The sequence below is a fragment of the Sinocyclocheilus rhinocerous genome, unplaced genomic scaffold (assembly GCF_001515625.1).
Source record: "Sinocyclocheilus rhinocerous isolate Xijiao unplaced genomic scaffold, SAMN03320098_v1.1 scaffold28, whole genome shotgun sequence".
Classification (NCBI taxonomy): domain Eukaryota; kingdom Metazoa; phylum Chordata; class Actinopteri; order Cypriniformes; family Cyprinidae; genus Sinocyclocheilus; species Sinocyclocheilus rhinocerous.
The window spans coordinates 2353673-2381575 of NW_015652416.1; the positions used below are offsets into that span (position 1 = coordinate 2353673).

A 27903-nucleotide genomic window follows, 5' to 3' on the forward strand; every position below is an offset into this window, starting at 1 on the left:
TATATATATATATATATATATATATATATATATGTGTGTATTTCTTTCTGGTCCTCGAATCTGATTGGCTGATAAGAGTGCGATATTCTTGTAATTCAGAACTCCAACCATTTCACCGTTTGTATCACTCCGCTTGCAGTATTTCTCACAGCGAGTGTCATGGTGGACGTCCAAATCCACTATCATTTTTATAAATAATACTGTTTTTTGTCACGGAATGCAGTTTTAAGAGTTTTCATATAGCACTGCTACTCGTTTGATATTGCTTATATAAATAGTTTTTTTTTTTATGGGAGTATGAGAACCTTTTTTACATGTTGGTAATGAGAATTTGGGAAGAAAATGTGCAAATCATAGTTTATTTATATTACTATTAAACATTTTTAGTGGTTATAAAATAACCTTTCTTTATACAAAACACTATTATTTTTTTCTTGTGATTTTGGTGTAAAATATGACATTTCTTGATGCGATTTCTTGATATTCACACTTCTGTAGCCCATTATCTGACTGCTGTGGTGGGATCACTGGTTTCAAGCATTTAGAGGAGGTTGACACTCAATAAAATTTGCGAGAAAATGTCATATAAGAGACTTATTAAGCCTAAAAATCAAAAGAACAATTATATTTAATTGGAAGTTTATATAGCTATAATAAAAAACAAAAACCATTTTTGGACCATTATGTTTCTTCAGTGGTTCCAAAAAAAACTTGTTCTGCTCCAATGCTGATTTTCATTGCTCTAATGCAGTAATTATGTAAAATATGCTAAATATAACTGATTTTATTGTAATGTATTTTATTAAAATATTACCATTAAAATATTTTATAAAATATGTAACAAAACAAACCTTTCTTTATCCAAAAACATTATTTGGCATAAAATATGACACTTCTTGACAGGTTTTGTGAGATTAACCATTTTGCAGCCCATTATCTGACCCTGGGTTGGACAGACCACGGGTTTGAGAGCTTCAGGTCATTACCAAGCAAATTTAATCTCAGCCCAAATGAGAAATAACCAAGCTAAGGTCATATATATTTTACTAAGGTTGTAAATAATGTCAGCGCATATGATCCAAATCAAATATTGATGCGCAGATTGAATGGCATTGCGATAACAAACCGTTCAGGTTGTCCACTAATGAAGGCAGTCGGCCAATCAGTGAGAATCAGGGCTAAAGAACGTGACAGCTAATCAATGCCTACCAGTTCCTTCACCCATTTGCCAAGAAGTAAATTTCTTTCATCATTCTCCCTCTGCCATTCAGCCATCTCCCCCTTTGCAGTGAATAAGACTGTTTGTTAGCTAGCTAGCCACACCATGCTTTTTCATCCTTCTGACAGGGTTGTGATCAGGAGGGCCAACAGTTCTAAGATAATGGCCAATTAGACCCGGTGCATCTTTACGAGACCAGGTAGAGTGTGGCATTGGGAGCCTTTACGGCATATGGAAACTGCATTTCAAACTGGGCGGAAGACGGAATGCCATAACAGCGCAGCCCACTAACACCAACCTGTTACCAAGACATGCTAACAACCATAATGGTGACACCATGGCGACAAGAGATTGGAAAGACGTTAATGTGGAGCTTGATAGTACACCTGCAGGTTTCACTTCAACAGCAATTTAAATTCTATAAGAAATCCACGTTCTGTAATGTGGACGTTTATCACAGAATGTGCCTTTTATATAAAACATTCATAAATGTATAGGCAGAAACAGTTAGGGAGTAAAAGCTTTTATATGTTACAAAATTATATATATATATATAATTTACCATTTATATTTTTTGTAACATAAAATTTTATTTGTAATTTTTGAATAATTTTTTCCAAAAGTAAAAAAATAAATGTCAAAAATATATTCATATTTTATATCAATTTATGTATATAATTTTTTTTTCTATTTTATATAAAAAATTATATAAAAAATGTATGTATGTGTGTGCGTGTATATATATATATATATATATATGCATATTTTAGGGGTGTAACGGTACACGTATTCATACCGAAAATGTTCGGTACAGGTCTTACGGTTCGGTACGCATATGTGTACCAAACAAATCGTTGCATTTATTTTGGAAATTCAGACAATAAATGGCGTTTTGACGCTCTTTGATGTGGCGTGACATGTCGACGTATTCTAACGCCTCAGTTTTGAGGGCAGCGTGGAGCGTGATTACTAGTACTTTATTACTAGTTTTTAAAGCGAAATATACATGAATGAACATATCACCCCTCACGTAATCACTCAATTATTAATTCATTTTTATCCATAATAAAATTTTTATTATAATTTAATTTATTCAAAGAAAGAGCAGTTTGTTCAGTAAACCATTGTTAAATAAAAAAAAATGCAATTAATGTTTAGTTTTTTCCCTCCTGCTGTACCGAAATCATACCGAACCGTGACATCAAAACCGAGGTACATACCGAACCATCATGTTTGTGTACCGTTACACCCTACCCCTATATATATAATTAATGTTAATTCATTATAAACAATTACAGATGATCTTAACAAAGCAATTAGCCTGTGTCTGACCAGTCCATAAATACCACAATAACTTAAAATCACACAATTAATGTGGTTAAACAATGTAATTGATTGACAGCTTGTTAAAAAGAGTAACACGCAGCTGCACTAGGATACAGTTTGTGAACATACTGACCAGTCGGTGCAAGCCATAAACGATATATGACTTACTAATAATTCATCTCACCTTCTTTGCACTCGAGAGCGACTCTAGACTCCAGGTTGTCCATTTGCAGCTGGAGTCTTTTGAGGGTGCGGTCTGCGTCGCGGGACTTGCGCTTGTAAGCGATAAGCACCGCGATGATGACCAGCAGCAGGAGGCCTCCACCTCCTCCGATCCCGATGATAGCAGGCAGGGTGAGAAGGCTGTCGGAGTAGATCTGCAGCGTGCCGGGGGAATATTCGAACCCTCCTGCCCGGATCTGTAACAGAGGCACAGGAGACCTGGCTCATCGAGGTGCAGGAAGCAAATCTTGTGTACTGGTCTGCGATCTGCAAATAGCCGCGATTAGCATTCGTAATTTTGTTGTGGCAATTCATTTGTGAGAATCAGCTTTTTGCGTCAAGAATGCAACAGCAGCTTTAAACAAAGACCCAAATTAAAACTTTATGAGCCAATCACATTTGTGAGACAAGCTAAGAGATTGAAAACCCATTTAGCTTGAAATGTCCTATTATTACTGGATCATTTCAAGCTTGTATTTCGAAAATTGAAAATTTAACAAGGAACCGTGTGATTGTTTACATAGCTCTATCTTGGCAAAAATCAGTCCACACAGTGTCAAGGTGTTTGTTTTAACCATAAACATGTTTGTACAACAGAACAGTTAAACGTTTAAAACCAATCAGATGAAGATCATTTATTTTTTCTAAAGAAACTGTGAGGATGTTTATCTAATAAAACCTACCAACAATATGATATGGCACTGCTTAGCCCTTGCAAAATCTGTATGATATCTTAGATGCGGTACTGAACTGATTGCATGTAACCTGATTGCATGTAACCTTGATTATGTAATCAGGTTCTAAAAATTAAAGGATTAGTTTGAAAACAAAGTATATATACCTACGTCACACGTGACCTTCCCAATATGATTACATAATGCTCGAAGTCGCAGACAAGCGTCACAGAGCTAGTGCAAGATGAGCATTTGTGGTTAAAAGTATATACAGTGGGTACGGAAAGTATTCAGACCCCCTTAAATTTTTCACTCTTTGTTATATTGCAGCCATTTGCTAAAATCATTTAAGTTAATTTTTTTTCCTCATTAATGTACACACAGCACCCCATATTGACAGAATTTCGCTAGATAAGACCCTTATTCCTCATCTGGGAATGTGTAGAGCCCTTTGAAGCTGCATTGAAACTGCAATTAGGACCTTCAACCCATTGGCTCCCATTGAAGTCCACAATATGGAGACAAATCCTGGAATGTTTTCCTCAAAAATCTTCATTTCTTTTTGACTTAAGAAAGAAAGAAATGAACATCTTGGATGACATGGGGTGAGTAAATTATCAAATTTTAATTCTGGAAGTGAACTGATCCTTTAATTATTTGTTATTAGATTACATTACATTTTAAAATACTCATAATCAGACTGCAGTTACTTTTTTACTTTTATTGTTTACATGATTACATATTATTCACATGGTCACATGACATGCAGGTAAACAGGTATAACATTTCCTATTTTTTATTAAGTATTTTATTTTAATAATTGTCATTTTAAAAAGATTTATTTAAATTGTACATTTTCATGATTTAATTCATTATTAGCTTTTCATTAAACTCACAAACCCCAGTATGGGAAACTTTGATGTAATATAATGTTTAATGCACTTCATAACAATTCATTATTGTTCATAACATTGTTAATAACAATGAATGCATTAATTCATTGTTAATAACAACGCGTCATGTAAATTAGAATCAGTAATGGACTACCCAGAACTGCTTACAGGGCATAATTTCGATTAAAACGTCTATGAGATATTTTGTCCATTTTATCATCCAGTAGATGAAAATCAAGGACAAGCACTTATATATATCAATTTAAAATATACATTTAGTATAATTAATTATTAATACATTTTATAAAGCAATTAACCTGTGTCTGACCTGAACGTAAATTCCAGTAACGACTTATCATAGTTAATAAAAAAAATAAATAAATCCCACCCCTCTTCAACAACTCACACAATGTGAGGTATCATTCATGTAAAAACAAATCATGCACAAAGTTCATTACATCGGGTTAGAGGTGTAGAAATACAGTAAAATGCTTTAGCAAACAGCGCTAACATAAATATTTGGAACTCCAGTGAGACATTACGTGAGCGTATGTACTGCACCGCAGGCATTGTGTGCTGTCTGCAAAACTACAGGGACCCCTGTGAAGGCATGGGGTCAAAGATCACAGTCATGCAAAATCTCCTAGAGAGACTCTCTCTAACAGGGGTCGCGGTGGTCAATGCACAGCTGTGTGACGAACACACTCACATCATCACACATGTATACACACACATTCTCTAATTCTCACATACAGGCCAAAAGATACAGAAATCACACACACTGAGAGCTGCCAGACGTGATCCAATGCACCAAGGGCGGCCCATAAGTAGGTCACTGTACATGGGACAAGAGCACAGCTGTGTCTGCGTCTCCCCGGCCTCGCCTCTGAGTGCCACACGGGAAGGCAACGCAAAGAGACACGTCTATTTTTGAACCAGCATTTTTCAAAGAGCATTTGTACAAACATATATTTCACACAATTTCTCAGAATTCAATGTGATATTTGTGACAAAAAGAATACGAATGCAGAAAACAGGCATAAATATTTTTCTTCTCGGAGCATTTCGCTTTTAGAGCCATCACAACGAATGACATGCTGCGGCGAGATAAAGAGTGTCCTTTCAAGACATTTTCCTTCAGCGGGGCATTCGGTTGGTGTTAAGTTCATTCCTGGCTGTGAGTTGTCATTTCCAATCTTTTGACATTTGGTCAGTGTGAACTTGAGGATCTAAGTACATACCGTCACTTTGTGCTGTCCGGTGAGGTTGGGCCACTCGCACAGCAACTGGGTCTCAGAGAGCGTCAGAATGCACGGCGTCTCTCCAATAAACACTGTGTAGTTAAGTCTGGAGTTACCGGGAGCGACAGGAATCAAATTACGACCCTGTAATGACAACACAATAGAAAAAGATATCATCAGATATGAAAAGAAACAATAAAATATAACTAACATGAATTTAAGTAATTCATGCGTTTATGTGTATTTGTGTTTACACAAAAATATTCATTAAAGTTCAGAATTTTCTACATTATTACTGCAAATAAACATTTTATACTTTAAAATAAAAAAAATATAAAACAGTTTATATTACATTTGTGTATTATTATATTTGTATGTGTCTTCACACACACACACTATAAAATATACAATAGAAAATGTAATTAATATTAAAAATAAATTACACTACATATGAAAATGATACATTTATAATAAAAAAATAAAAACTGTGAAATCACACATTTAAATAATCAAAATGTTTTGTGTTGCAACAGTGAAAATGTTGGCAGCGTAAATGTTTATAGAATGTCTATAGATATCTAAAATATTCCTTTAAGATGCTGGAATGGGTTTTCAAGATAATAGTAATGGTCTCTTTTTGTCTGAATTAAATTTACCATCACATAACCTTGGACACGTAAAGGTCATGCAGATATTGATTTTTAAAAAGCAAAGAAAACCCCAGAGGCTTGAACAGATATGAACATATCCTGCGACTGATCTCCTCAAAGGAGATAAACAGAATACTCTCGGAATGCTCTGCGGCCACATGGACAGAAGGGACGGGAAAAAGAAATGTTGATGAACAGCAGCAAAGCACCAATAGCTAAGTACATACCGTCACTTTGTGCTGTCCGGTGAGGTTGGGCCACTCGCACAGCAACTGGGTCTCAGAGAGCGTCAGAATGCACGGCGTCTCTCCAATAAACACTGTGTAGTTAAGTCTGGAGTTACCGGGAGCGACAGGAATCAAATTACGACCCTGTAATGACAACACAATAGAAAAAGATATCATCAGATATGAAAAGAAACAATAAAATATAACTAACATGAATTGTTTTAACATAAATCATGTTTTCCTCATGATTCTCAACAGGGCTTTGTCATGTAACATTTAAAAGCATCAACTATGCTAATAACTATCATTTCCATCAAAAAATACTATTGCAATAAACAATATAAAAGAAAACAATATTTGTTGGCAACAAGTAATTTATGTGAAAGTATAATATTTAATATATATGGAATTACATTATATATATGATATAAAAATAAATGTAAGGTTATAATTTTAGATTTGCATTTATAGTGATCAGCATTTTGAAGTTTATAAACGAAGGGATGAAGAAGAAGTGGTACGTATGGAGAGTTGGACAGTTTCTAGTTATTACTGTAGCCACTTTGCGGTATCCTTTTGCAGCTTTTATTCAGGAAAGGAAAATATGGGCAGGAGAAGCGGCAACGTGATCAGCAAATGACGCAAACTCCAATTGGCCACATAAACCTCACATCAATAACCACAAATCCATCAACCGCTTGAAGCAAGTGATGTGTACCTTCAGGATAAGGGGCGACGTTGGTTTGAGCTCCAGAATGCCTGTGGGACTGAGGGGTTCAAAGACGGGGTCCGGGTAGTAGCTGAAGCTCTCGTTGACGACCACAAGGGCGTGGACGTTATCCATGTAGAAGCCGATCTCATCCGGTCCGCTGCCAGTCTCAGCGAAGCCTCTATCCGAATCAGCCAGAGACGGGGCCAGACAGACCATAACAGAGTTGTTGAAAACCGTGCAGTTCTGAGTAGAATAGGAAAACAGTGACAAAACTGAATATTAATACAAAACATTATTTGCATTACATATTTTGTGTAATTAATTTGATAAAAATGTTTAATTGGTTGACCCGAATTACAATTAAATGGGACACAAATTATGTTTTGTAATAGCAGAAGGCATGTCAGATAATTCTAATGCTACATTAAAACATTTTGTTAATGTGATTATGAGGAACACAGAGGTAATTTAAACTCTGAGACTGCGAGAAAAAAATGTTTAAACAGAAAATAACAAAAAGTGACAGAGACACTTCTGTGACCTTTCTCAAGATAAAAATGCTGGTTAGAATTGTGTGTCGCTGTTACAGAGTCCTTTAAGCAACACAGTGGCAGAGGAACACGTGGAAGCTTTTGTGAGATGAACATTAGAAAAAAGTATGGAAGAGCCTAGAGATGTCAGGAAAGGACAAGGAAACAGGATACGTACATGGAAGGACTCGGCAGAGCCGTACTTGGCGCGGATCTTGGGCTCTTTAATGGTGGCCAGATTGGTGCCGCTGATCGTCAGCAGAGTCCCACCGCTGGGAAGAGAAACAGGAAGTCATCATCGAAACATGATGGGTACAGATCTCGCACAATAACCCAATCATACAGTCTAGCTCAACACTTGGCCTTGAAATCTGAAGAAATATCAGTCTATCAAGCTTTTTTATCCCAAAGGGAGGCAAAACAGAGCAGAGGTAATATATCCCATAATCACTTTTGGCGATGAGACACAAAAAGGATTTTCATGAAGAGCCGGGCGTTTAAAGACGTTCTACCTCTACATATGCGGCACCCATTTCATAAGTCGTAACAGATTAGATGATATTCACAGAGCCCATCAAATCAAAAAGAGTTTTATAGCTTTCAGTCAGCTTCTGTTAGCTTCAAGGCTAACTATATGCTAGCGCACTTCTGTACTTATTTAAAATTCATTCAACTCTGGCCAAAAATGCTTTTAAATGAGAGATTTTTGGGGGGTAGAAATCTACATCTAGACTGAGAATATCCCTCCCGCAAATGTACATGCCTCTTTTTAATCAATTGTGATATTTCAAGTACAATTTGCCAGGCTGTGATGTAAACAAAATGCTACTGGCTATTTAGAAAAACTTTGCCCTGTCCCAACTTCCTGTTTCAATAGGAAATCTGTTAACCCTAGAGCTCGGCTTGTCTTACCATGTTTTTGGAAACCTGCTCATTCACAGCACACTGTATGTGTGGAGTTCTTTCAGTCTCTCTTTTCTCTGTCTGTCTCAGTGAAAAATCCCTCTTAACTCAGGTACAAGCTTCAGAGAAACAAGAAAAAGGACACACTGCCTACAAATAGATCCTCTGCCTACCACTATCTGAAAAGATATCTCATTCCAGTCACAATGCTTGCAAGTATGCAACTGTACACTTGATGTATTGCAAGCATGCAGCCCTCTTATTGTATTACTGTGGCAGCAACCGACCTCAGTACTCAAGAGGACACCTTACAAATGACATTAAACCAGATGTGCTAGCTGAAAATATGTCAACAGTTCAACTTATTTCAACTATATGTAGGGGAGAGCGGGGCACAAAGTAACATTTTTTGACTTTCTCAAATTGTGTAAATCCACATGGGGTTCAGAGTATAATTTTTTTATCCACAGTAATTTCACACTTCTCTAGTACAAATATGTCGCTTTGTTTCATAATTATAGTGTATACGTTTTTCTTTATTTACCCTCAAAAATTGGAAGTGAAATGTGACAACATGCCCCGTAGGTGGGGTACATTGTAACATCTGAGGGGCACGTTGTAACATGACCATATAACAGCTTAAAATGTTATCTGATCGAATGAAAAAAATATACAAGACAAACTAAAATATTTTGTCAATAAAATAAAATAATTATTTATTTCAAATAAAATAATGGCGTTTTTTAAGAATTAAAAATAATCTGATTTTGGAGTTTGACAATGAACACATTGCAACCATGCTTGAGACGGCCCACATAAACGAGTCAAAATGCTTAACATGTCTTGAAATAATAATTTCTAAACATTAAACATTGACTGTCAGTCTATATTCACCTGTTTCTCGTCGTTTATCATTAAAATGTATTAAAGTAAATAGTGTGAATTACATCGCTAATGTCATAGAAAAGCACGGCAGGGCACATTGTAACGCAGTGTTACAACATACCCCATCTGCGCAACTAGAATTTAAAACCGGGTACTGTCTTCTGATAGTTAGCGAAGCATTAAAAAACAATTTAAACTGATAAATAACAGATTGGAGATGAAAATAATAGCAGAAATTTACTTAAGCCAGATATATAATTTTACTATGGTAAAATAAATTTCCAGCGATATCTTCAAAAGACTTTTGAATTTTGGCGCACTTTTATTTCTCTATATAATGTTGATATAGTAACTAGTAAATGCTGTAAATTTGGTTATGCTAGCATGTGTGGAAATATTTAAACCACGTGTGTTACAACTTACCCCGCGTTACTTTGTGCCCCGCGCTCCCCTACTAGCATAGCTAGTTTTGGGCCTGACCTTTCTTGGTTTATTTCTGGTTTGTCCTAACTTTTGATCTCTTGGCATCAATCTTTATTTGATTATGCTATATGTACCTTCAGCCCGTTTTTTAGGCTTACCGAACACAAAATCGTTTCAAGATACTAATTTGCCTAGGGTTCCCTATACTGACGTATTGTGTTCACAAGCTTGTTAACATAGGCAGTCTGTGAGTTTGAGTCTCGCACCGTACCGCCGCTGATGTCTCTGCATGTTTGCCTCTGTGACACCTGCTGCGCCGTGGCCCTGAAGGGCATTTTCAGCTCAAATCAATACAGCTTCAGTCGGCGCACACTAACAGGCTCTGGGGCCACAACATTTGGGTTCCAGTTATGTCTGTTCAAGCTAGGGGCGACTTCTGCACAGGCACAGTCATTTCCGGTACTGCTTTGATCCCTGAGTGTGTGCGTTTGTTTTTCTGAAGCAGATGGAGGGGGGAAAGGTACCACGATACACACTCCTGGGGGATAATGGCCCCGTTCAAAGCAGGGCTTGGTGGAGAGAGTGCACGCTTGACTGTGGCGGCCTGGGTCAGCAACAAAACACACAATCACGCAGACACACAGTTGTGAGTAAGTGTGTGTCGTGACATAACCGACTCACAACTCTTATGTGAGTAGAGAAAAAAGCCAGGAACTTCTTCAATCAAACTCAAATATAATGCCACACACACACACAAATTTAAAATAGACCATATCTATGAAGCGCTAAACAGGAAATAATTATATAAAATCTGAATATATAAACGTAAATTATGAATATATGAAAAGTAAATCTGAATATATAGTTATAAGTCTGAATATATAGAAGTAAATCAAAATATATATTTATAAATCTGAATATATATATATATATATATAATTCAGGATATATAGTTATAAATCTGCTATATAAACGTAAATCCGAATATATAGTTATAAATCTGAATATATAGATACAAATTGTAATATAAAAATGTAAATTATGAATATATAGAAGTACATCTGAATATATAGTTTTAAGTCTTAATATAAATGTAAATTCTAAACATGTACTTGTACATGTACTAATATATTCAGATTCACTATATATTCACAATTTACATTTATATATTCAGATTTTATATCATTTCCTGTTTGGCACTTCATACATATCATTATAAAATTAGTATACATAAAATCATTTTTAAATATAAAAACAAATATTTTCAATACATGAAACAAACATTTTGACAAAAATTAAGTCAAAAATGTATGTAATATAATTGTAATTGAATTGTTTCATATATATTTTATAGAAGTCAATGTAAAGATGAGTAATGTTAAAGAATTCTTCTGTACACACAACACTGCTGATACTGGGTGGAATCCATGCGACCCTCAACTTTGACAATGTTTCCAGTACCTGTGCTTGCCACACAGCCCCATAGCATGATGGATCCTCCACCAAATTTTACAGTAGGGAGCAGGTTATTCTCCTGGAATGCTGTGTTCGTTTTCCGCCATGCAAAGCGCTTTTGGTTGTGACCAAATAACTCTATCTTAGTTTCATCTGTCCACAGCACATTATTCCAAAATAATTCTGGCTTGTCCAGATGAGCCTTTGCATACCTCAAACGACTCTGCATGTTGGCAGTACGCAGAAAAGGCTTTTTCCGCATCACCCTTCCATTGAGCTGTGCTTTGTACAAAGTACGCTGGACTGTGGAACGATGTACAACGACACCATCAGCAGCAAGATGTTCTTATACGCTTTGGAGGTGGTCTGTGGTTTGTCTGTGACCATTCTAACCATTCTTCGCCTTTGCCTTTCAGATATTTTTCTCGGCCTACCACATCTTTCCTTCACAAGGACTGTTCCTGTGGCCCTCCATTTTCTAACTATATTTCTGACTGTGGAGACAGAGACCTTAAATCTTTGTGATAACTGTTTGTATCCTTCTAATTGATATTGATGAATTATCCTAGTTTTTAAGTCTTTAGGGAGTTCTTTTGAGGTTCCCATGCTGCTCCCATGTTTCCAGTAGAGAATCAAAGAGAAGCACAACTAGCAATTAGCTACCTTGAATACCCTTTTTCATGATTGGTTGCACCTGTGTTTTCAGTCTAATGTTCGTTGAGCCATTCAAATAAATTTTGAGTCCCAATCAATCAGCATTAAGTGACTACAGGTATTCGAATCACCACAATTGAAAGGGTGGCCAAACTTTTGCACTCACTATTTTTTACATTTGATTTTATTTCATACTCCTCAAAACTGCTACACTAAGAATTTTTGTCTGAAAAACATCACATTATCCAGCTTTCTCTAAAAAATGACTGGCAAATCACTACAATCTTTTCTTAAAAAGACAGAGCAAATTATTATGCAGCCTCAGAGGGGTGCCCAAACTTGTGCATAAAACTGTATATATATATATATATATATATATATAGTACAGATAAGAAACAATATTACAGGACGGAATTCTACAATAATATATATATATATATATAACTTTTTCACACAGCACTTCATACACGTGTCTACATGCACACAGTACTACAACACAATACTTATATACCATTTTGTGCCAAATTAAATATATCACTGTGTTGATGTTTAGACAATCTCTTTCTTTCTAAAAGAGGATTTTTTGGCTGCTATTAAGCCGTAATGTAAACCAATTAAATTTAAGTTTATTTGTATAGTGCTTTTCACGATGCAAATTGTTGCAAAGCAGCTTTACAGAAAATTTAAGTTTCTCCATTATATTTAGTAATAGCTTATCAGTGGTGACTATCTCAAGTTGATGTCAATACACCAGAAATGTATGGTAAAAATGAAGCAGTTAGTTAATGTCATGTAATCAAACAGACGGTGAACACTATTAACAGTAATGATTATATGTTGCAATCAAACTTATAGCAAAATGTGGTAGTTTTGTATGTTGTCTGAGGATTTGCATCATAAACCAAACCAGACCTTATTCTGTTTAGTCACCGGTCTGGTTACACGAAACTAGGAACATAACCTGGACGAAACATCAGAAGTCATTCAAATACCGCTTTAAAAGCATAAAAAACTAACAATTGTTATACACAGATGCCTGCTAAGTGCATAAAGTCAATAGCTTCGCTATATAGCTTTACATTTTTCACCTTTTTGCTCTCCGAGAGCGTACCGCTGACACCACACAAAGGTAAATAATAAAGTGAGTGATAGAAAGAGAGAAGGAGCAAGAAAGAGAGGGAGTGTTGAGAGCTTCTTTTCATCTACAGGCTTTTAAAGAGCTCGCTCTATAACCCGCAGGAGCAGTGAAGTTGCAGGTGATAAGTGCTCCATCCTGCCTGCCCCATCTGACACCGCTGATGGTGTTTCTATAGACTTGTTGTTTTTATTTCACCCCCGACACCGACAGACCAGACATGCTTTAGTGCAAATCGCTGCTCCTCCCTGGAAAGCTGCAAAAACATCACCTGACAGCAGGTCTGCTCGCAGGTGCAGACGTCTGATGGCGTGAAGGGAGCGACTCTAGAGCGACGCCTAATAGAATCTCATTTTTCAACCTCTTAATGAGTTCTGCTCATGTGTCAAGAGAAAGTGTTAAACAAATGACTTCGTATTGATTTTTATTACTTCTTTGTTGTTCCAACTTCCTTCAGCGAGGTAGAAGGAATTGCTATGTTTTTTTGTTTTTTTTTTGCCATTTTTATTAAGAGAGAAAGTAGAAAGATGACAGAAAATTATGACAGGTGAACTGGGATGCAAAGTGGGCCAGATTTGAACCCATGACGACCACATGAGCACCATAACACTATGTTTTGGAGCACATATGCTAACCACAATGCCACTACAAAAATAAAAGCAAACACATTTTTTAAACGTGAAGTAAAGTAATCATAAAGATATTGTTCCTCTATGTCATTATCGTTATAATTGTGGTGTGACCATCCCTATTCTCGTTTTTTTATCTCGGATTTGAATGATTATTAAAACTTTATAGTTATCATTATTGTTAGAGTTACCATCTTTGATTTATACGGGCCTTAAATCTACAATATAGTTAAAATAAATTTCATGTGTGCTACTTAAAATTACCTTAAAGTTACCGAAACATTTTTCTCCATCTTCATAAAAACAAAAAGTATAAAACAAACAAACAAACAAAAGTATTTTTTTTAAAGATGTAGGACAATGAAGGAATAAAGCGGAGATGATCAGGAAACAGATTCAAACTCGTGTTTCCTCCATGATTGCCCACTGCTCAATGTATTAGGGCACATAAACAAACCTCTAGACCATGGTTCCAACAAAACAACATTGTAGTCAGGCTTCCATTCTATTCTGAAGTCACAATGTTTCAATTTTAACAACTCAAACAATGGGCCATGTAACAGTTGTGTCGCCTACCTAGCAATGCTCCAGTCCGGGTCTATCTTCAGGATGGTGGGGTCCTCTGTGTAGTTAAACTTCACCTCAGGGTTCCTCAGCTCAGCAGAGTCAATGTCCACCATAACTGGAGTGCTTCCTGCATTCACGCCGGCTGGGGTCACGCACACGATCTCTTTAGAGCTCCGCCTACAGTCATGGAGGAAGGTGTGTTAGAGAAAGAGCAACTGAAATGTTTACTGTCATTCTCATCACAATCAGAGCATGTGCCGTGTAAGCATGTCATCACATTCCTATTTCATCATGACACAGATTCTGTACTCAGAGTTAAGTATGTTTGATGAAGCTCCATCATTTGTGTTAACAACCATATGGGTTTCAAAGAACTGGGCTCTGTTTTTGTCTGTCTGTCTGCTTTACTCTCTCCTCCTGTACTGGAGACGTGCCTGCAATCTCCATGCACGTCCCCTTAGCACGTTGCCATGGGAACGTTTTTCAAGATGCACACCCCAGAAATCCTCTGAAGACTGCACATATTTTGACAAGGTGGTTGTCACAAACAAAAAATAAAAAGAAAAAAGATGGAAGAGTGCGAGTTGTGGAGTGGATAAGCCAGAAATGTCCTCAAAGGTAAAATATACAGACATTCAACGGAATGAAGTGCAAAACGCAATCATTGCTTTGGGATATTTTTTTAGAGATTTTGCATTTTAAATATGTAATTTGAATTACAGACATGTAGAATAAATTTGAATATGAATTCACTGGATATTATGAATGGAAGACACAAAACACACATTAAAAAAGAAGCAAAGCATATGAAAGGGATGTTTGAGTTGAAAATGAAGATCTCATGTCTTTTGAAACCTGTTTGACTCTCTTCCGCAAAACAAAAGCAGATGTTTTACAAAATGTCCAAGCTGCTCTTTTCCATGCAATGAAAGTGCAATAGGTGCTTGTTATTACTTTCAGTGAATAATTAATTAAAATTTAGACTGGTCCTCATACAATGATATTTTATGGATTAAAATATAATGCAAATGTCGTACGTGCTACTTTTATAATTATTTTTTTAAAGATTTGTTTTTGGTGTTTTTGCCTTTATTATGATAGGACAGATCAGAGCTGACAGGAAGCAAAGTGGAAGAGAGAGCGGGCCGGGATCGGGAAAGGTCCTCGAGTCGAGATTCGAACTCGGGACGTCCGTAGCGCAACAGCGCTGTATGTCAGCGCACTGCCCACAAGGCTATCGGCACCGACTTTTATAATCCTTTAAAGGAACAGTCTAGGCAAAAATTCAGTCATCATTTACTCACCCTACTGTTGTTCCAAAATGTTTGGTTTTCTGTCTTTATAAAAGTTGTTATTTTGAAAAATGTCTCTCATGTGTTTCAGAGCAGAAGAATGAAAGTCACACAAGGAAGTCAAACAGGTTTAGAAAGACATGAGGGTTAGTAAATAAAGACAGAATTTGAATTTTTGGGTGGACTATCCCTTTAATTGTTTGATTGATTTCTAGGCCATGAACACTCCTATTCTCCATCGACTTTGTGTTAAAGCAAGCAGTGTGAACGTTCTTCAAAATGTCTCCTTTTGTGTTCTGTACTAGAAAGAGAGTCATATAGATTTAGAACAACGTGGGTGAGTAAATGATGACCAATTTTTAATTTTGGGGTGGACAATTCCTTTAATTGTGGCTATTTTGGGGCATGAATCTACTTCGACCTCCATCCATTTTCATTTCACTGAAGTGAGCATCGTGAACATTATTCAAAATGTCTCTTTTTATGTTCCACACAAGAAATACAGGTTTGGATTTGGAACAACGTGAGGGTGAGTAAATGATGAGAGAACATTCATTTTTGAGTGAACTATCCCTTTAACACTCTCGCACAATGGGTTAACAGGAAGTGGACTTTCTCTCTGAAGTGAACCCTGGCTCTGAGACCAGGTGTGGCTGACGTCTCAGTCAGCGAGAACCACGGTAATCCTCATTCTCTCCCTCTCTCATGTCTGAGACTTGGCAGCGAGACAATGTTTTTATTCTCCGCTGCAATGCAGAGCGGTCTGGTGCTACAGATAGACAGGCGGACGGCAGGAACACTCATTCACTGTCCCCGTCCACAAACGGAAGCGCACAATCGACCGGGACCGCCTGTGCCATAACGTGGCTGATGTTCTTGCCTTCAAAGTGTCTCTTTATTCTGTAGATACACGCCGAGGGGTAAAAAAAAAAAACGGGCCTGGGCGTTTTGACTGACGGAATGACAGGTGGACGTGCTAAGGTGAGAAGTCGGAAGACAGCTTTTTGGAAGGATACAGATAAAGACAGAGGGAGACAACTTGGCAGACGAATAAGCAGAGAGAGCGAGAGAGAAAAAGGACCACATTAACAAGCGAGTGGAGACTGTATGTTGGCAAATGCTACACCAAAACAGCCAACAGGCTAACCATCAAAACGACTGGCACAGAGCCTATGGAACATATAAAACAGTCAAACAAACAAACAGAAACTATATGACAGACAGAAACACAAAGTTAGAAAGAAAGCCAGACAGATGGAGGGATAAAACGATAACAAGACAGACAGAAGGGCAGCCAAACAGACAACGGTATGCTTTTTTCATAGTTTGGGGCTTTTGCCTTATTATTAAACTATGGAAGCTTGTTCCTGCTACGGAATTAAAAAAAAAGATAATTGTGACTTACCTCACAAATCAGATTTTTTTCTTGCAAGTTCAAGTTAATATTTCACAATTATAACTTTTTAGATATAAGTTGCAAGTTTATATCTCGCAATTGTGATTTCTAAACTCATAACTGTGAGTTTACATCTTGCAATTTGGACTTTTTTCCCTCAGAATTTTCAGTTATAAACTTGTAACTGCGAGTTTACATCTTGCTATTCTGACTTCTTTTTCAAAGAAATTTCCAGTTATAAACTCGTAATTGTGAGTTTACATCTTGCAATTTTGCCTTTTTCCACAGAATTTCCAGTTATAAACTCGTAATTGTGAGTTTACATCTTGCCATTTTTACTTTTTTTTCTCAGAATTTCCAGTTATACACTTGTAATTGTGTTTACATCTTGCAATTTTTACTTTTCTCCTAAAAACTTCCATTTATAAACTTGCAATTGTGAGTTTACATCTTGAAATTTTGCCTTTTTCCACAGAATTTCCAGTTATACACTTGTAATTGTGTTTACATCTTGCAATTTTGACTTTTCTCCTAAAAACTTCCATTTATAAACTTGCAATTGTGAGTTTACATCTTGCAATTTTGCCTTTTTTCCAGGGAATTTCCAGTTATAAATTCGTAATGAGTATATACATATTACAATTTTGACTTTTTTTCTCAGAATTCTGATTTTACATCTCAAAATTGTGATTTATTTTTCCACTTCACTTTTTTCTCACAATTGCAAGTTTATATCTCACAATTTAGAGTTTCCTTTTCAGTATTGGGAAACTGCTAAACAATGGCACCAACAAAAAGATAAACATGAGATAAAGAAAAGCATTACTTTTTAAAGTGACAAAGGTGGCGCCCAATGTTGACCACAACAGAGCTGCCAGCATTGAGATGGTTTCCTTCAATAGTGATTCTGGTTCCCCCTGAAAGAGGTCCCTGAACGGGCTGAACACGTGTAAAGTACGGCGTCTAAGGAAGAAAATTACATATTGAAGAAGCACATTGTTTGTTATTGGCATCTTACTGCAAACATTTTTATTAAAATGTATAAAGCCACAAACTCTTTGCAAGTAGAACCTCATTCAATACTGATATACATACTACCGTTCATAAGTTTTGGGTTGGAAAAAATTTGTAAAGTTTTTAAAAGAAGTCTCTTATGTTCGCCCCATAGCCCACTGAAGTGATTTTTGCATTTTATTATTAGTTTTTCTTATTTTAATGCTTTTGGTTAGATGTAAAATAAAAAAAAGAGTAATGCATTATTTGTTTCTTTCTTATATTTCTTCTACTGTTGTTGTTTTTTTTGCATCTGTTTTTACTTTTAACTCTTTCCCCGCCAGCATTTTTGAAAAAAGTTGCCAGCCACCGCCAGCGATTTTGATGATTTTCACTAAAATTTGATGGTCTCCAGTATATTTTGCTGTATGAATATTTGAATATGCAATACACCAAGATAAAATTAAAAAAAATGTCTATATTGTGATTTATTAATATAGTAATTATTACTGAGAAAGGAAGTGGAGGAAACAATGCAACGTTGCTAAGTGATTTTTCTTTGGAACCTTTAGAAAATTGTAACTCGATTTTTCTCAGAATTGACTTTGCTGACTTCATCGACTTCAAACGGGTGTAGTTCAGGCATTTTTTGTCTGATTTCAACAAATCATACATCATTTTGAAGGTGAAAATAATTTTAATTTTAAATGTATCATTTTAAAATGTCATTTATTCCTGTAATGGCAAAGCTGATTAATAGAATGTTAGAAATAAAGGTAGTGCATTTATACACAAGTTTGGAATTATATGCATCCAATTTGCATTTAAATTATCCAAAAGACAGGCAGATCTGAATGTATCTGTAGGATTAAGTGTCTCCAAAATCTTAGACACTCACCACAAAGGTGAAAGCCCTGGGTGAGAGGGCTCTGTAGTCAGCCAGGCAGTCTCTCACGCACACCTCCACCTGGGCTTCCTGTACGCGGTATCCTGTGGCATCATTCAGCAGACACACAATCCTGCAGAAGAGAAAAACGTTGGAATCCTCTTTAGGGTTTGTGATTAACAGCACCGCTAAGTTACCAAAGTCCTCAAGGGGACGAAGGTGAATGGATGGATTTATATGATACAGCACAAGTAAATATTATTACTATAATTAATCTGTGTCTGATTTATTAGTCGGCCCAGATGGAAGACTTTTTTCTGCATTTTCTACACTGATTTCTGCACTGCAAGGATTCTTGATTTAGATGTGGTAAAATGTGTTAAATGGAACTACTAGACACTTATGCTGAAAGAATAATCAGTAACCAGAACTAACAATGTATTAAAAATGCACTCTGTGGACTGAGTTTGACAGATTATACAGTGAAACGTAAGAGTGTTATAGACCTATAGATCTTCTGAACAATTGACATGTTGTTAAACAACAGTAGAATGCACAGAACACACTGTATTTCTATTCCTCAAAGCCTCATTTTCATTTCTGCCAAAAACTAAATATGGCGGTAATCAAGTCAAGTCACTTTTTTATGTGCTTTATACAATAGCGATTGTTTCAAAGCAGATTCACAGTATTAAACAGGACAGACAAATTGAAGCCACAAAACTGTTTTACCCACCTTTCCGCACTAACATATTCCTCTTCAATAGGAACACAGGGTACTTTTCCCAGCCGAACGCCTGTCATAATGTCTCTAAACTGCAGACCCAGGTTCTCTCCGGTGATGGTGAGACTGGTTCCGCCTTGCCGTGGACCGGTCTCCGGAAACAGCTGTACAATGAGGAAAATAGAGACATTAGTTTGACTAGAGATAGAGGAGGAGATTTAACTGACCATTATACAACAAACCACATTTTCTTTTTGGACTTAGTGTCATGATGGGCAGAAGAGCAGACAACAAGACCAGGAAATGTAGAAAAAAAAATGTCTGGGCAAATTTTTTTTTAAACATATAGAACATATAATGGACCTCTGGTCAGTGGATAGGTCTTGGCATTGAACCCTGTACCTCCTTATAGTCTCGCAGTTACAACACAAACTTAGATGCCTTGCATTTTAATGGAGACAAATCACCCCTTGGCGCATGGGAGCAGAAGCCCCTGATGCTGGGCTTGGTGAGACACCTCCCTCCAACCCTCCCTCCATCCATCCTCTAATTGAAACTTATTACCCAGGCTCCCGGATCCACGCTTCAGAGCCGTATGGCGCAAGGCAGTAGGATAATGTGATTTATTTAGCTGGATTATTCTCCGTAACGAGGACAGGTATGGCATGACAAAACAAATATGGTGAATGATGTGCAGTGGTAACAGCAGGACGGCGCCCCGTAACAGCCATCATGAGGTAATTACAGGTACTCTGTACGCCTGATCTCCCGACCACAAGGTCTCCACAGAAACCTGGAGCCAGGCCTCGACTGCATCACTGCCACAATGGCTGGGGGTCTAGAATAGAGCCTTGGGGGACCCCTTTGTGGAAAATTATGTAGCATAGCAAACCATATATTCAACAAGTGTGAAATTAGAATATTTGCAATGAAATTCTGTTTTTAATTTTGATAGTGCCTCAGCCACACTGACAACTGAAAAATAATTCCCTTTCAACTGGAATCTAAATTAAACTGGCCACACAACACAGAAAGACGAAGTAGAATTTGATCTGGAATGGCAGCCTAGAATAGAGCCTTGGGGGACCCCTTTGTGGAAAATTATGTAGCATAGCAAACCATATATTTAACAAGTGTGAAATCAGAATATTTGCAATGAAATTCTGTTTTTAATTTTGATAGTGCCTCAGCCACACTGACAACTGAAAAATAATTCCCTTTCAACTGGAATCTAAATTAAACTGGCCACACAACACAGAAAGACGAAGTAGAATTTGATCTGGAATGGCAGGAAAATTAAATTGAAAGAAATTCAACACAGTTTTCTGGGAAGTTACATGTTTTTCATTTTGGTGCATAAAACAATAAAATAAAATAAAATAAAATAAAATAGAGCAGAAGATTTAACTGACATAAAACAGCAAACCAAATAAAATAAAATAATTGTTTATCTATGTATATATCTATTATTAGTAGTATCAACCATCCATTCATCCATGCAACCACCAGGCTTTTAAATTTTTTACCTTTCTTTATCCTGGTTTGTCAAACAAGCATTTACCATAAAATGGTAAATGGTATATGTATTTCTTTGAAATTCAAGTAATTTTAATTCCACATTCTTGAATTCAAAGTTGGAATGTGAGAGGCATTTTCAATTCAGTTCTGAATGGTGTACAAACCTGTTGCATATATAACTGGCAAGAGCTGGCCAACTCAGATTGGCTTGACTGACTACACGCAACTTCCTTATGCCTGGAACAAGGCTGGGAGTATTGATACAATGAGCACTTTTAAGAAACAACAATTCACTGGATTCGCCAAATTCCATAAACAGCACAGGCTGGTTCCTTCACATATTGATCAAAATAAGCTGCAATGTAGAGCCGACATAATGCAAGTCTGGCCTCGCAAAACTCCAGTAACCCCAGGAACCGGTCAGTACAGTTATAATGCCTCAGTCCACACTGCAATGTCAATACAACAGCCTGAGAAGCTAAATTAAATCCAAGCTGTTTTGATAGAGCATGTACTGTAATACAGTTGTCTTGACCTGAAAATCACAGAATTTGGACTGAATCCTGTCGCTCGGGATTACAGCAAAATTAACCTAAATTAGATGTCTTTTATTACGTAAAAAAAAAAAATTATACGTTTCTAATTAAATCAGCCTTAAGAGTGAAATGATAGATAAAAATAATATCTCTCAACACAAGTGGGAGAACACTAATATACACACACGTTCTCCCCCAGGACCTTGTTAAATTATACACAGTTAAGTAAATCTCCCTTCATTATCAGCTCTGGGTAACGATACATTTCAAAAAATATATGCAATTACTGAGATTAAAGTGCACCAGAATGCATGAAGCCTCCTGCCGGTTTCCAGTGGCGAGATTATTACTGTTTGTATGTCGTATTCCCCCAGCCCTCCGCCAATAGGTGGGAGGATGACAATGGCGGGAGAGTGGGAGGACTCAGAAAAGACGGCGGGTGAAAAGAATAGAGGCAGATTGGGGCGTCTGAAGACCCCCGTCTTCCAGATCCCATCCGCCCACAAGCCACCTGCACGGTATGTGAGGCTTAACGCTTTCCTGATGTTGCATTTGTCTGCTGTCTGTCTGTTTGTCAGTCTTTCCCTGATCTTCATCAGCAAGGTGTCTTTCATCTTTTGGCAAACACAGAAATGCAGCATGAAAAAAAAAACAGTTGGCGACAAATTGCAGTCAAATTCCACTGGTTGAAACATCTACTTGCGCTGTTCAGCCAGACATGCAACACAGCTCTGTCTGGCACCCCCTTTTCCGTACGTCTACAGCTGCATGCTTCCTGATGTAATTGAGGTTAAGTGTCTTTGCTTACGGGTACAACAGCTTCACTTGGGATTTCACCCAGAAAACCTCCTATTTATAGAGCCTCCACCAATCTGCTGAAGAATGGAAAAATGCATCAAAGTTCTGCCATATCTGTCGCTTCAGCTATGTAGCTTTCCGGGGCCCTAATTTGCTTCCTTTTTTCCCTATTTTCCCATCCAATATTGCTAGTTTGTAGCATATGTTCTCAAATCCCTCTCCCCCTAAGCCAATCTTAGAGCCTCGTGTAGACCATAGAGTCAAAAATTGGCTTTTTGTACAGAGCGATGCCAATAAAGAATACATCATAACGAAACAAGGAGGGGAAAGCGGCCTGTAATTGGTTTCAGAGGGGTTGTTTTACATGTAGCTTGGTGGTGTCCAATCATGGCCAGACTTGGATGGGCGGCAGCAGAAGTCCGTCTCCCTAAAGGAACGTGAGGCTTAAGATTATTTTCATTTGTTACCTACATGAGGAGAACGCAAACCGAATCATCCAATCAGAGGCCTACCGCCTCTCGTTGCCTGTCTGACTTAATCTCGCTGCATGAAAAACAAGGCAGAACATCATGTATATTTTACATATTTCAGTGTCAAAGCTTATCAGAGCTGCTTACTGTTGACAGAGGTGTGATAAGGGTGTGTGTGTGTGACAGAGAGAGAAAATCCAAGATAAAGAGAAGGTTGTTTGCTAGAAGAAACCTTGCTGTTGCCCCCGGTTAGGTGCGTTTTCCTCTGCTGTAATTAGAAATGGAGAAAATCTACACTCTGAGCAAGCTAATGCGATATCGATGCCAAAGAGGTGCATTTTGGGAAAAACAAGAACTAGGGAGCAGCTTAGAAAGGTATTTTCCCCATGATTGTAAGGTTTTCTCTACTCGGTATGTTGCCAAACTTATGGTAACTGCCATTGAGATGAATGGGAAAGCTAACGTCTAGCTCTCTCCAGGTATTATAAACTTCTATGGCCCTTAGAATAAAAGAGCACAACTTTGACGTCAGCAGACAGCTTCAACTGAGACGCAAAACAGAAGACAATAAGACAGACATAAAGCAAATTCAATTACTACACATACCCAGGGGTCTCTCTGAGGAGACAGAGACAGAAAATCCCATTTTAAATACTCTATTCCAAATGAAATTAGAAGCTTATCCACAGGCTAATATACTAAGTCACATGACTCTGACGTGAATGGAGGAGAAGCAAGGGAATGAGCATGGTAGGAAAGGACAGACTGCGAGAATATATATAGGGATAGCATAATAGTACTTGAGTTAGGATATTATATATAAACGTAATGCTCTGGGCCAATAAATGATTTGTACTGTTAACTAAAATTAATTTAATAAAGTTAACTGTTAATTGCAAAAAAAAGCTGAAATGTGATGAAAAACGCCAGCTTAAAGTTATTTCAATTAAACAAGACAACATTTAAACACTGAAGTTAATGTACTAAAATGACTAACTGGATCACTAAAACTAAAATAAAAATGTCAAAAGCACAAAACAAAATTGCTATAAAATAAAAGTATATTCTTACTAAAAAATGTAACAAATTAAATACAAAATCAAAAAAACTATAATAGTATTTAAATAATACTAACACTGATATCTTGACAAAAACATGAAGTTCAGAAGGAATAAAACCCTAAGTATGCTACGTAAACTAATGATGGTAAATATCCCCACTGACTATTTAGCGGATGGTTTGATTTGCATTGCTAAATATCAAATTATCATTCTCAAAATTTTAATTAAACCATTGATTGCTACAGTGCCTAATACTGGGCCAACTGGCTACCAACTCCCTTTTATTTACTGCACAAAGACAATTTTACTCACATTTGGCGAGTGTTATATTTGGATATTTTATCCTTCTGTGTTCCCTCTAATAACATCAGAGCTATACCACAAATGCCCAAAAATGAGTCTGTGAAGGAAATACAGCCCGTGTTACTGTTTTACAGAGTTCCGTTGGTTTGAACATATTAAATGCATTGTATTTCCGTCTTTCACAACTTCATTTTCATCACTGTAACTCTAAATCAAACATGGCGCCGTTTTCAATGATGTTTGGTCACGAGACCGATAGAATTTACAATGCTTAATGTCATGTGTCTAAAGACAACAAATATCTGATTTGAGAGCAACTTTGGAGAGGAAAATCTGTGGATGACTACTAAAATTGACTTTGTTCTTCACATAAAGCTATCGTATGACTTCAGAAGACTTGGCGGTTCAAACCGATCAGCTGATTCAATGTGAACTGAAAACAAGCATACACCATTCCCTTCCTTTGTCTCTACCTCTTTCTTCATTCAAGCTTTCAGCTCTGGTTATAGAGCGATAAGTAAGCAGAGAGACAGGCATGAGCTAACGGATTAGCAACTGTGCCACTGGCAATTACCCAGTATCAGGGGCTAATCTTACTGAGAGACACCGCTGTCTCACAGACTATTCCCTCTAATAACATCAGAGCTATACCACAAATGCCCAACAATGAGTCTGTGAAGGAAATACAGCCCGTATTACTGTTTTACAGAGTTCCGTTGGTTTGAACATATTAAATGCATTGTATTTCCGTCTTTCACAACTTCATTTTCATCACTGTAACTCTAAATCAAACATGGCGCCGTTTTCAATGATGTTTGGTCACGAGACCGATAGAATTTACAATGCTTAATGTCATGTGTCTAAAGACAACAAATATCTGATTTGAGAGCAACTTTGGAGAGGAAAATCTGTGGATGACTACTAAAATTGACTTTGTTCTTCACATAAAGCTATCGTATGACATCAGTAGACTTGGCGGTTCAAACCGATCAGCTGATTCAATGTGAACTGAAAACAAGCATACACCATTCCCTTTCTTTGTCTCTACCTCTTCCTTCATTCAAGCTTTCAGCTCTGGTTATAGAGCGATAAGTAAGCAGAGAGACAGGCATGAGCTAACGGATTAGCAACTGTGCCACTGGCAATTACCCAGTATCAGGGGCTAATCTTACTGAGAGACACCGCTGTCTCACAGACTGCCAGCTGCCAGCACTGGCACACCACAGTATATTAGCATCAATACACCGCTGCACGGCAATAAAAGCACAGCGAGAGATTTGTTTGGCACGGCTGCTGTAGAAAACCTAAAATGGAGGTCTATTGTTTCTTTTCTTAGACGAAGAGCGTCTGTGTTATAGAAACTGAGAAACAGTACACCATCGTTAGCACACAGGAAGTAAACGTATGGCTTCTATGAATGGACTTTTATGATGAGACGTCAAGAGGGAAACAACACAAATTTGTTCAAAAAAACTTTTATAATAAACCTACTAAATTTATATGTGACAAACAGTGGTGTTTAGTAAATATGACACTAAACCTACAACAGCTTATAATAGAAGTAAATGGGGCCAAATCATACATGTTTAAAAACTTAATCATATTATATTATAACCTGTTTGTGTGAAGTTACACTGCCGTTCAAAAGTTTGGAGTCAGTAAGTTTTTTTTACTTTTATTTTTTGGAAAGAAAAGACTTTTATTTAGCAAGGATGTATTGACATGATCAAAAGTGACAGTAAAGACATGTATAATGTTACAAAAGGTTTCTATTTCAAATAAATGCTGTTCTTTTTAAACTTCTATTCAGCAGAGAATCCTGAAAAGAATGTATCACAGTTTTCACTAAAATATTAAGCAGCAAAACTGTTTTCAACATTGATAATAATATAAAATGTTTCTTGTGCAGCAAATCAGCATATTAGAAGGATTTCTGAAGGATCATTTGACACTGAAGACTGGAGTAATGATGCTAAAAATTGCAATAATATTTCGCAATAATACTGTACTGTATTTCTGATCAAATAAAAGCAGCCTTGGTGAGAAAAAGAGACTTAAAAAAAAAAACATTTTAAATATCTAACTGAATTGTGAACAGTAGTGTAAGTGCTTACATTTTTTTTATAGATGCTTTGCATTTTTGATTTTACATGCTCCAAAAATTGGAACCCATTCACTTCCATTGTAAGTGCCTCACCATAGCCTTGATTTTGAAGGACAAAACTTGTTTTGTTTTTTGTGGAAATCAACATTATGCCACAAATGCATAATTCATTTTATTTCTTTAAAATCCATAGTTTTTTTTTTTTAACAAAACCACAATGGTGCCCAGGAGGACTTCTGTTTCCTCTAACAGATGTCATACATTGTATATAACGTATACATTTTAGGTACTCAAATGTAAAAATAATCTTTAAAGGAAACATAAAGCTACTTAAAAACCTAATACAGTAAAAAAATTTACTTAATAGGTTCTTTGCTGAACATAAGATGCAAAGCGCCACTGAAGAACCTTCAACACTGCTCTGCAAAAACAACACCTGTTAAATGCTCACACAATAAAAAGTGTGTTTGACAGCCTTGTAAATACTGAATGTGTTAAATGGGGTGTGACAGAATGGGAGCGGGTGCTACCTTGTTGATTTTGGGGTGCGCGCAGCGACTGTTTCCTGCGCTGGGGTGCATCCAGATGCTCTCTGGAGGAGCACACTCCTGTCTCAGAGAACACTTCTTCTCCTGCACGCACCAGCCGCAGTCGAACCGAGGATCCGCTTTCAAACACATCCCACAGCTGTCCCGCATGGCGTAACACTTGTACAGGTGCGCTGCCGAGAGAAAGAGAGATAAAGACAGGGATAAATAAGCACGCAGAGCAGAGGACAAAACCTGCGACCACACATCAGATGAATTCTATATTAATGAGCCAAGTTGCTTGGCAACCATAAATCGTCTACAGTTGAGCTAATGAACTATATTACTCGACTGAAGAAGTGTTTATCATCATTATTAGACTTAATAAATGTGATGTTGCCACTGTTTTAGGCGTGAGTTACAGTGATCCACCTGCATCTCACAATAAGCCTAAATACACCCCTTTTACTGTGGTAAAATCATGTAAAACTTTAGAAGTGGCTTGTTTAATTAACAGAAAAAGCAGCACCAATGTAAACTAACGGTATCAGATGGTAATGTCATATATATATATATATAATAGCCAACAATACATTGTATGGGTCAAAATTATCGATTTTTTTTCTATGCCAAAAATCATGCCAAATTTAATGCAAAAAAATCATGCCAAGAATCATAAGGATATTAAGTAAAGATCATGTTCCATGAAGAGATTTTGTAAATTTCCTACCGTAAATATATTAAAACTTCATTTTTGATTAGTAATATGCATTGCTAAGGACTTAATTTGGACAACTTTAAAGGCGATTTTCTCAATATTTTGATTTTTTTGCACCCTCAGATGCAAGATTTTCAGATACTCAGATTTTCAAATAGTATCTCTGCCAAATATTGTCCTACCCTAACAAACCATACATCAATGGAAAGCTTATTTATTCAGCTTTCAGATG

The 27903-nt window shown here is 36.9% G+C and overlaps 1 protein-coding gene across 1 annotated transcript in view; it reads right to left on the reverse strand.

Moving 5' to 3' along the window:
• Nucleotides 1–27903, reverse strand: part of LOC107715025 (plexin-A1-like) — a 236715-nt gene that overhangs the window by 29566 nt on the left and 179246 nt on the right. Inside the window, exons 12-20 of the mRNA XM_016521060.1 lie at nucleotides 26957–27147; nucleotides 19649–19800; nucleotides 18925–19045; nucleotides 17860–17996; nucleotides 14355–14522; nucleotides 7873–7966; nucleotides 7171–7407; nucleotides 6453–6596; nucleotides 2730–2964 (exon numbers count right to left, since the gene is read on the reverse strand). Of these exons, the coding sequence (XP_016376546.1) occupies nucleotides 2730–2964; nucleotides 6453–6596; nucleotides 7171–7407; nucleotides 7873–7966; nucleotides 14355–14522; nucleotides 17860–17996; nucleotides 18925–19045; nucleotides 19649–19800; nucleotides 26957–27147 (1479 nt within the window). The remainder of the gene's footprint in view (nucleotides 1–2729; nucleotides 2965–6452; nucleotides 6597–7170; nucleotides 7408–7872; nucleotides 7967–14354; nucleotides 14523–17859; nucleotides 17997–18924; nucleotides 19046–19648; nucleotides 19801–26956; nucleotides 27148–27903) is intronic.